This window comes from Heterodontus francisci, chromosome 17, assembly GCF_036365525.1.
Source record: "Heterodontus francisci isolate sHetFra1 chromosome 17, sHetFra1.hap1, whole genome shotgun sequence".
Taxonomy (NCBI): domain Eukaryota; kingdom Metazoa; phylum Chordata; class Chondrichthyes; order Heterodontiformes; family Heterodontidae; genus Heterodontus; species Heterodontus francisci.
Window position 1 is genome coordinate 93,232,775 of NC_090387.1, and position 10,154 is coordinate 93,242,928.

Below are 10,154 nucleotides of genomic sequence, written 5' to 3' on the forward strand. Positions count from 1 at the left end.
GCCTGGGCCCTGCATACAACATTTGGACTGCACTTCAGCAGAAATATGAAGCAGAGTGATTTTATTTGAATGAGGCTGTTTATTTGAGGCTGTGTACAGAGCTTCACACTGGCAGTATACAGTACAGTCAAGGATAAATATTAACATTTAATAAACATTTTTAATTGGAGATAAGTTGTATACTTTAAAGAGGAGTTTTAGTCTGATCCCTGATGTCGATAGTACGATGGTGCAGCAGAGCTGGGAAAGAATGTGTTTGCCCATTTCCTATTATTGTCTGCTCCAAAGTGCCAAGGTGCTGAGAGTGGGAGCAGCAGGTTGTGAGGTGAAGCGAGGGAGGGAAGCTCCTTCGAAAACTATTAACTTAGTCGAAACCTTTGAATAATCTGGGTGATCCCATTGATCAGGGATACCAGTCTAGTCACCAGGCTTGTGCAGGTCTATCACTGTAAGATTAACTTGACCATCATGGTATTCACTGCATTTGTGTTTGCAGTGTCAATGAATAAGCTGAAAACAGAACTGGTCATCCAGGAAGAGCTGTCTAGGGGTTAATTCTTCTCAATTTTGCTCCTACAACAAAAAGTTGTATTTATGAAGCATCTTTAACATAGTGAAACATCATAAGGTGCTTCAGAGCAGTGTTTTCAAAGCAAATCTGACATTGAGCCACATTAGGAGATGTTACAGCAGGTAACCAAAAGCTCGGGCAAAGAGCTGGGTTTTTAGCAGCAGTTGAGCTGAGGCAGGGGCAGAGTTGGGCGATGTTAGAGGTGGATGTTAGAGGTGGATGTTGTAGGTGGATGTTAGAGGTGGATGTTAGAGGTGGATGTTGTAGGTGGATGTTAGAGGTGGATGTTATAGGTGGATGTTAGAGGTGGATGTTAGAGGTGGATGTTGTAGGTGGATGTTATAGGTGGATGTTAGAGGTGGATGTTAGAGGTGGATGTTAGAGGTGGATGTTAGAGGTGGATGTTAGAGGTGGATGTTAGAGGTGGATGTTGTAGGTGGATGTTGTAGGTGGATGTTAGAGGTGGATGTTGTAGGTGGAAGTTATAGGTGGATGTTAGAGGTGGATGTTGTAGGTGGATGTTAGAGGTGGATGTTATAGGTGGATGTTAGAGGTGGATGTTATAGGTGGATGTTAGAGGTGGATGTTAGAGGTGGATGTTATAGGTGGATGTTAGAGGTGGATGTTATAGGTGGATGTTAGAGGTGGATGTTGTAGGTGGATGTTATAGGTGGATGTTAGAGGTGGATGTTGTAGGTGGATGTTATAGGTGGATGTTAGAGGTGGATGTTATAGGTGGATGTTAGAGGTGGATGTTATAGGTGGATGTTAGAGGTGGATGTTAGAGGTGGATGTTATAGGTGGATGTTAGAGGTGGATGTTATAGGTGGATGTTAGAGGTGGATGTTGTAGGTGGATGTTATAGGTGGATGTTAGAGGTGGATGTTGTAGGTGGATGTTATAGGTGGATGTTAGAGGTGGATGTTAGAGGTGGATGTTAGAGGTGGATGTTATAGGTGGATGTTAGAGGTGGATGTTGTAGGTGGATGTTATAGGTGGATGTTAGAGGTGGATGTTGTAGGTGGATGTTATAGGTGGATGTTAGAGGTGGATGTTAGAGGTGGATGTTAGAGGTGGATGTTATAGGTGGATGTTAGAGGTGGATGTTGTAGGTGGATGTTATAGGTGGATGTTAGAGGTGGATGTTGTAGGTGGATGTTATAGGTGGATGTTAGAGGTGGATGTTGTAGGTGGATGTTATAGGTGGATGTTAGAGGTGGATGTTGTAGGTGGATGTTATAGGTGGATGTTAGAGGTGGATGTTAGAGGTGGATGTTGTAGGTGGATGTTATAGGTGGATGTTAGAGGTGGATGTTATAGGTGGATGTTAGAGGTGGATGTTAGAGGTGGATGTTAGAGGTGGATGTTATAGGTGGATGTTAGAGGTGGATGTTAGAGGTGGATGTTGTAGGTGGATGTTGTAGGTGGATGTTGTAGGTGGATGTTGTAGGTGGATGATTTAGGTGGATGTTAGAGGTGGATGTTGTAGGTGGATGTTGTAGGTGGATGTTAGAGGTGGATGTTAGAGGTGGATGTTATAGGTGGATGTTAGAGGTGGATGTTGTAGGTGGATGTTGTAGGTGGATGTTTTAGGTGGATGTTAGAGGTGGATGTTATAGGTGGATGTTAGAGGTGGATGTTAGAGGTGGATGTTGTAGGTGGATGTTATAGGTGGATGTTAGAGGTGGATGTTAGAGGTGGATGTTAGAGGTGGATGTTAGAGGTGGATGTTAGAGGTGGATGTTAGAGGTGGATGTTGTAGGTGGATGTTGTAGGTGGATGTTAGAGGTGGATGTTGTAGGTGGAAGTTATAGCTGGATGTTAGAGGTGGATGTTGTAGGTGGATGTTAGAGGTGGATGTTATAGGTGGATGTTAGAGGTGGATGTTATAGGTGGATGTTAGAGGTGGATGTTAGAGGTGGATGTTATAGGTGGATGTTAGAGGTGGATGTTATAGGTGGATGTTAGAGGTGGATGTTGTAGGTGGATGTTATAGGTGGATGTTAGAGGTGGATGTTGTAGGTGGATGTTATAGGTGGATGTTAGAGGTGGATGTTATAGGTGGATGTTAGAGGTGGATGTTATAGGTGGATGTTAGAGGTGGATGTTATAGGTGGATGTTAGAGGTGGATGTTGTAGGTGGATGTTATAGGTGGATGTTAGAGGTGGATGTTGTAGGTGGATGTTATAGGTGGATGTTAGAGGTGGATGTTAGAGGTGGATGTTAGAGGTGGATGTTATAGGTGGATGTTAGAGGTGGATGTTGTAGGTGGATGTTATAGGTGGATGTTAGAGGTGGATGTTGTAGGTGGATGTTGTAGGTGGATGTTAGAGGTGGATGTTGTAGGTGGAAGTTATAGCTGGATGTTAGAGGTGGATGTTGTAGGTGGATGTTAGAGGTGGATGTTATAGGTGGATGTTAGAGGTGGATGTTATAGGTGGATGTTAGAGGTGGATGTTAGAGGTGGATGTTATAGGTGGATGTTAGAGGTGGATGTTATAGGTGGATGTTAGAGGTGGATGTTGTAGGTGGATGTTATAGGTGGATGTTAGAGGTGGATGTTGTAGGTGGATGTTATAGGTGGATGTTAGAGGTGGATGTTATAGGTGGATGTTAGAGGTGGATGTTATAGGTGGATGTTAGAGGTGGATGTTATAGGTGGATGTTAGAGGTGGATGTTGTAGGTGGATGTTATAGGTGGATGTTAGAGGTGGATGTTGTAGGTGGATGTTATAGGTGGATGTTAGAGGTGGATGTTAGAGGTGGATGTTAGAGGTGGATGTTATAGGTGGATGTTAGAGGTGGATGTTGTAGGTGGATGTTATAGGTGGATGTTAGAGGTGGATGTTGTAGGTGGATGTTATAGGTGGATGTTAGAGGTGGATGTTAGAGGTGGATGTTAGAGGTGGATGTTATAGGTGGATGTTAGAGGTGGATGTTGTAGGTGGATGTTATAGGTGGATGTTAGAGGTGGATGTTGTAGGTGGATGTTATAGGTGGATGTTAGAGGTGGATGTTGTAGGTGGATGTTATAGGTGGATGTTAGAGGTGGATGTTGTAGGTGGATGTTATAGGTGGATGTTAGAGGTGGATGTTAGAGGTGGATGTTGTAGGTGGATGTTATAGGTGGATGTTAGAGGTGGATGTTATAGGTGGATGTTAGAGGTGGATGTTAGAGGTGGATGTTAGAGGTGGATGTTATAGGTGGATGTTAGAGGTGGATGTTAGAGGTGGATGTTGTAGGTGGATGTTGTAGGTGGATGTTGTAGGTGGATGTTGTAGGTGGATGTTTTAGGTGGATGTTAGAGGTGGATGTTGTAGGTGGATGTTGTAGGTGGATGTTAGAGGTGGATGTTAGAGGTGGATGTTATAGGTGGATGTTAGAGGTGGATGTTGTAGGTGGATGTTGTAGGTGGATGTTTTAGGTGGATGTTAGAGGTGGATGTTGTAGGTGGATGTTGTAGGTGGATGTTAGAGGTGGATGTTAGAGGTGGATGTTATAGGTGGATGTTAGAGGTGGATGTTGTAGGTGGATGTTAGAGGTGGATGTTATAGGTGGATGTTAGAGGTGGATGTTGTAGGTGGATGTTAGAGGTGGATGTTAGAGGTGGATGTTGTAGGTGGATGTTAGAGGTGGATGTTAGAGGTGGATGTTAGAGGTGGATGTTAGAGGTGGATGTTATAGGTGGATGTTAGAGGTGGATGTTAGAGGTGGATGTTAGAGGTGGATGCTGTAGGTGGATGTTATAGTTGGAAATAGGATGTCTTAGCGAGGAGAGGATATGGGTTGGAAGATTAGCTCAGAGCCAAATAACAGTTCCAGGGAGAGGGATGGAGTCAGTAACTTGGGAATGGAGTTTGGAGTGGGGACCAAAGATAATGACTTCAGTTTTCCCAACATTTAATCCGAGGATATTTCTGCTCATACTGTACTGAACATCAGATAAACTGTCTGATACTTTCGAGACTGTGACAGGGTTGAGAGAGGTGGTGGTGAGGCAGAGCTGGGGGTCGTGTGTTTCTGCGCAAACTGATGCTTTGGATGGTGTTATTTGATGATATTTTGTAATATCGGGGAAGTGAGGGCTATGAGGAGCTGGTGTGAAAGAGGAGTTGAGGTCTGGGGCACATCAGCCTTGATCTTATTGATTGGTGGGGCTGAATGGTCTACTCCTGCTCCTATTTCTTATGTTCTTATGTCACCGAGGGGCAGCATGTAGATGAGAAATAGGAGGGCTCCAGAGGTAACAGTGTGGGTGCAAGAAGACCAGCCTTCCCAGGAGGTTCTTTGGCTAGATAAGAGCGGAACCAGGTAAGAGCAGTCCCAGCCAGCTGGCCAACAGAGGAGAAGCAATGTTTCTACACATATAACTGAGCTTGTGTTTCAGTTACTTGCAGAGAAAGCTGGTTTAAAAGGATAAGTTCAGCATAAGTTCAGCTATGTGTCAAATGCAATGTTACTGTTCAGTGACGGAGTTGTCTGGTTCACTTGAGCTAATTTCAGTCCTTTCAGGTGCTGTGCACAGTGTCTGGGGGAGAATGTGTTGGCGAGCTCTGTATGGTTCTACTGTCTATCAGGACAATCAGTTGGTTAAAATACATGATGTCTCAACTCAGAACAAAACTGTCAGTGACACAGGCAGTGTGTGATCTCCAACAGAGGCTGTCTACAGAAAAGCAATTCTAATCATTACAGGGATTATTAAAAGCATAATGATATAATGGGAGTCTCCACCTGGGCCATACTTGTGTTCTCCGTTTAGGCGTGCTGGACTTTCTCTTGCAGATCCCTCACTCGCTCCTGGACCCATTGATGCTTCGGGTCGGCACATACCAGACGATCCTTTACAGTCTTAAATCTGTGAAATGGAAAGGTCAGATTTTTGTGGTGGGTCATTGTGGATCTGAGGAAGGTTTATAATCGAGAAAGAGTGGATTTATCCAGCAACCAATCACAGTGTCAGAACAGCAGTCAGCATTACACAGAGAAGTAGTTTGAGAGAGCAGAGAGTGTTTGGTAAACAATACTCACATCACAGCAGCTCGGGAACAATAAAAAGTGCTGTGAACTATTATGTAGCCCACGAGGCGAGTTAGTGGCAATGGTCCTCTGATGTAGCGCTCACAGCATAGAGTGCCCACAGGAATAGTGGGAGCTGAAATGAAGAGATGGACCAATTAGTGGGTATTAAAGGCTGCCCCTCACAAACTGTCACAGCATCTATATACAATGTGTCAGTTCCAGAATCACACTTGCACTGCACAAAACACTTGGAAAACACAGAGTGGATGAAAGAGTGAGAAAGTGAATGAATGAATGAAGGAGTGACGAACTGACCTGCAGAGACTTGCTGAGAGCAGATGCTGATGGTGAGAACGAGAATCAGGATTGCCAGGACCAGCTTCATTGTGGGTGAGTCCGAGAGCAGGGGTCGGGTGTCTGAACCTGACTCACTCGCACCTTTTTACTGCTCCATTTATACAGGAAACTGAGCTCAAACTGCTGATGTCATCAGCACTATTTCTGAGGTTCTCAGAAATGCCAATTTCCACCCCCCCCCCAAAACCCATTGGGGGATTTTTGTGGAGAGACAGACTTTATGACCATATCAGAGCAGTTAGTTCTAATTTAATCTGGAACTGTCAGTGACAGACTGAGACTCAAAGCAAATGATAATGATAGGGGGAAATAATGGGAAAGACTATTGGATTATAAAAGATGTGGGAGACAAAGAGGAAAGGAGAAATAGAAGACCAAGAGTACACATTAACAATAGCTGGTCGTCAACAGAATGAGAAATAGCAAGGGTTTTGCAGGGAAATTGGTTTAACTCTCTAACCTCTTCAGAGTAATCAGAGGTGAGAGTGACCAAGATGAATTACTTCGCTAATAAAAACAAGAAATGCTGGAACCACTCAGCAGGTCTGGCAGCATCTGTGGAAAGAGAAGCAAAGTTAACGTTTCAAGTCAGTGACCCTTCTCGTAACTGGGTTCCGAAGAAGGATCACTGACTCGAAATGTTAACTGTGCTTCTCTTTCCACAGATGCTGCCAGACCTGCTGAGTAGTTCCAGCATTTCTTGTTTTTATTTCCGATTTCCAGCATCTGCAGTATTTTGCTTTGAATTACCTCGCTATTTAATTGGATTTATTAACGTTAAAAGAAAACATGTTTTACAGATGAAGATTCTGACAACTTTTAAGTCAGTAGCACAACATGAAATTCAGACTAGCCAATCCTTCTGCTTCAGGAGACTGAGGTTGTTTCTCCATTGATGTCCTGTGTGGTGTTCTGGACTTGTAGTATAAGGATGTAAAGGGTTAATACTGAAGACAATGAGACAGACCCCTCCCACTGTAAGTGCGATGATGTAACAGTCACATGGTATGGGCTTGAGGAGGAGAAGAGATAGCAGCACAGAGGATGCCAGCTTAGGAGGCTTGGTGAGAGTGTATATAGTAAATGTAAATAATAGAGTTGTTAGTTGACATTACCCAGAGTCTAAGAATTTCTCCAGAACACCCTAACAATGCTACAAATACAACAACACATGGTGGGCAATGGTAAAACAGTAGTAAAACTGTAGTGAACATCAGAGAAATTTAAAGATAAATACTGGCCCGGTACAGTAAAGAAAGTACTTACCTGCTGAAGAGGCTGTGATGAGCTCTGGAGTTGTGATGTGTCACAGCACAGAAATAAAGGCTGCACCACAGAAATGTGGTGGTCTGCAAGTAGAAACTAGCAATCAGGTCAGTCATGATACTGAAGGTCCTGGATTCGGTTAAAAACCCTTTGAAAAGCTTGAAGTATTTATCTAAAGGCATTGTGCACTGAAAGTGAAAAAAAGGGAAAAAATCCAATTCTTCAGGCTAAACACGAAAGCGAAGAGTAGGAAACTCTCGAAAAGCGCAGGAACTCCTGAAAGGTGCAGGAAACCCCCCAAAACAGCAGGGATACCTCCATTAAAGCATCTGAGCCTGCAAAAACCAAACTGAATTTCTCAAAGAAAGGGGAACACCCTAAAAAAGTCTATCCAAACAGAAGGGAACTCCCAAAAACAGCGGGGACATCTCCATTAAAGCAAGCAAGCCCTGAAAAAAAAACAGAATTTCTTAAAGAAAAGGTAAGACCCTAAAATGTCTATTCAAGAGAGCAATATGGCTCCAAAATTTGGAATGCCTGAAAGCTTCCACGGTCAAGAGGGACCCCATCAGGTACAAAATTGGTCCTTATGGAGGGAAAGGTTTCTAAAGTTCATGATTGCTTCTCAACTCCACACCAAATCAGAAGTGGAACAAGTGAACACCCTTTTATATTCATGAGTTGTGATTGCAGATAACATAATTGTTTGACAAGGGATCAATGAGAGTTCTGATAAATTTGAAGAGGTACTTCAAGCCTTTGATAAATATTTCAACCTTTGCAGCAATAAAATCTTGGAAAGAGCCAAATGTAACAGGGCGGTGCAGAAGATTGAATCCATAGATTCTTATATTAATGATCTGTATAGATTGACATAAGGATGTTAATATGGTGAATTAAAGGCAGAACGGATTAGTGACTGCATAGTTGTCGGCAGAGCTGATGAATCTTTATCAGACCTTTTGCAATCCAAGGAGGACTTTACACGGGTGAAGGCTATTCAGATTATAAGACAGGCTGAAGTTCACAAACACAATAGGCCATTCTATGAGCTGAAGACAAGCTGTGAATGAGAAGGAGTCCAGTACAGTTTGTGAGGCCAAAGTCAGAGAAACACTTTGTGGAAAGTAAAGCACATGCAGGTGAGATGGTGGATGACACAGGGAAACTATGACAATGTTGTGGAGCCAGGAAGACCCACAGATGGGAGAAATGTCTAGCAAGTAATGCTGAGTGTTTTTATTGTAAAAAAAAAACTGGGCATTATGGGAAAAGGTGCCAGAGCAAAATATCTTCGCTTAAGAGTACAAAGAAGAAGACCTTCATGTAAAGAGCAGTGAATCAGGTACATCAATATCCAGGAGAGAAAGAACCAGGAGATTTCCTGGGCGAAATTAGTAACCCAGATCAAGATTTCTGGATGGCGATCATCTACATGAATGGATACTTCACAAATGTTAAACTTGACACAGGGGCTAGCATCACAGTACTGTCTGACCAAGAGCCATTGGTGTTGAGACATTGCCTAAACCAGTGGACATAGAGTTCCATGGTCCAGGCGGGACACAATTGAGCGTAAAAGGCAAACTCCAAGCACTCTTCAGCATAGAGAGAGACAACTGTTGAAACCTTATATGTCTTGCATAATGAAGAATTTTCCTTACTGAGTAGGAATACATGTTTAGAACTGCAGTTGATTAAGAAGATAGACAGAGTCAAACCAACAAAGGTAAATAATCGCTTTCAAACGGAATACCCAAAGCTTTTTACAGGGCTTGGAAGACTCAAGACGGAGTACAGGATCACACTGAAGGAAGGGGCCAGGCCAGTATGTATCTTCACACCAAGAAGAATATCTCATCCATTATTAACCAAAATCCAAGAACAATTGGAAAAGATGACAAGAATTGGGGTTATCTCTCTGCTAACATAGCCGACGGAGTGGTGTTGAGCCATGGTTCCTGTCCCAAAGCCAAATAGAACTCTATGTATTTGCATGGATTTAATGCAGCTCAACAAAGCAGTAGTACGTAAGATTCACCCAATATCTGCAGGTGATGACAATTTAGTGAAACTCTCTCACAGCACCATGTGTGCAAAACTAGATGCTAATAGTGGGTTTTGGCAGGTCCTCCTAGATGAGGCGTCAGATTATTGACCACATTTATAACACCTCTTGGGCAGTTTTCTTTCAGTAGGTTATCATTTGGAATAACTACCGCACCAGAGATCTTTCAATGGTCTATGTCCAACAACTTAGAAGGGCTCAAGTGATTATTTGTCATATGGATGATATCTTGATACATGGACAATCAATAGATGAACACAACCAAAGAGTTTGACAGGTTTCCACAGAGACTTCAAGAAGCAGGATTAACTCCAAATGAGAAGTGCACATTTTCCAAGACGTCGATTCGTTTCTGGGGACACATAGTGAGCAGTGAAGATATAATGGCAGATCCACAGACAATAAGGGCCATTACAGAATTTCGTCCTCCTACTACCATTCAACAGCTTCAAAGGTAATGACCTGGAACTCGCTGCCGACAACGGTTGTGGAAGCGAAGACGATTAATGATTTCAAAAGGAGATTGATAGGCACATGACGGAAATAAACTTACAGGGCTATGGAGATAGAGCATGGTATTGGGACTGTTTGGATTGCTCTACAGAGAGCCAACATGGACTCGATGGACCTAATGGCCTCCTTCTGTGCCGTTTTGACTCTATAAGTACAAAAATAATATTCCTTGGAATGATAAATCGATTAGCAAAGTTTCTACCTCACATAGCACAGATAACAGACCCACTGAGACAACTCCTCAGAAAACAGCAAGCATGGTGTTGGAATTCCCACCAAAAGCAAGCATTCCAGAAAATTAAACACTACAATCCTACACTACCCACGACGATAGTGGCAGACCCCTCCTCAACTG

At 43.0% G+C, this 10,154-nt stretch overlaps 1 protein-coding gene across 2 annotated transcripts; it reads right to left on the reverse strand.

The window, feature by feature from the left end:
- Nucleotides 1–547: 547 nt before the first annotated feature.
- LOC137379280 (C-C motif chemokine 7-like) lies at nt 548–5,996 on the reverse strand. 2 transcript variants are annotated; one of them, XM_068050009.1, is made up of 4 exons: nt 5,911–5,996; nt 5,605–5,728; nt 5,308–5,431; nt 548–573 (listed from the first exon to the last, which is right to left on the reverse strand). In XM_068050009.1, exons 1-3 carry the CDS (start codon nt 5,978–5,980, stop codon nt 5,332–5,334), a joined length of 294 nt encoding a protein of 97 aa, XP_067906110.1. In that variant the 5' UTR covers nt 5,981–5,996; the 3' UTR covers nt 548–573; nt 5,308–5,331. The 2 variants fall into 2 exon arrangements, with proteins under 2 accessions (XP_067906110.1, XP_067906109.1); XM_068050008.1 differs by lacking the exon at nt 548–573 and having other exon boundaries at nt 4,266–5,431.
- Nucleotides 5,997–10,154: the final 4,158 nt, after the last annotated feature.

Coding starts and splice junctions, on each gene's coding strand:
- LOC137379280 (XM_068050009.1), bottom strand. CDS start 5,980: ATGAAGCTGGTCCTGGCAATCCTGATTCTCGTTCTCACCATCAGCATC. Junction 5,729..5,910: donor CTCTCAGCAAGTCTCTGCAG/GTCAGTTCGTCA, acceptor TCTTCATTTCAG/CTCCCACTATTCCTGTGGGC. Junction 5,432..5,604: donor TGTTCCCGAGCTGCTGTGAT/GTGAGTATTGTT, acceptor TCCATTTCACAG/ATTTAAGACTGTAAAGGATC.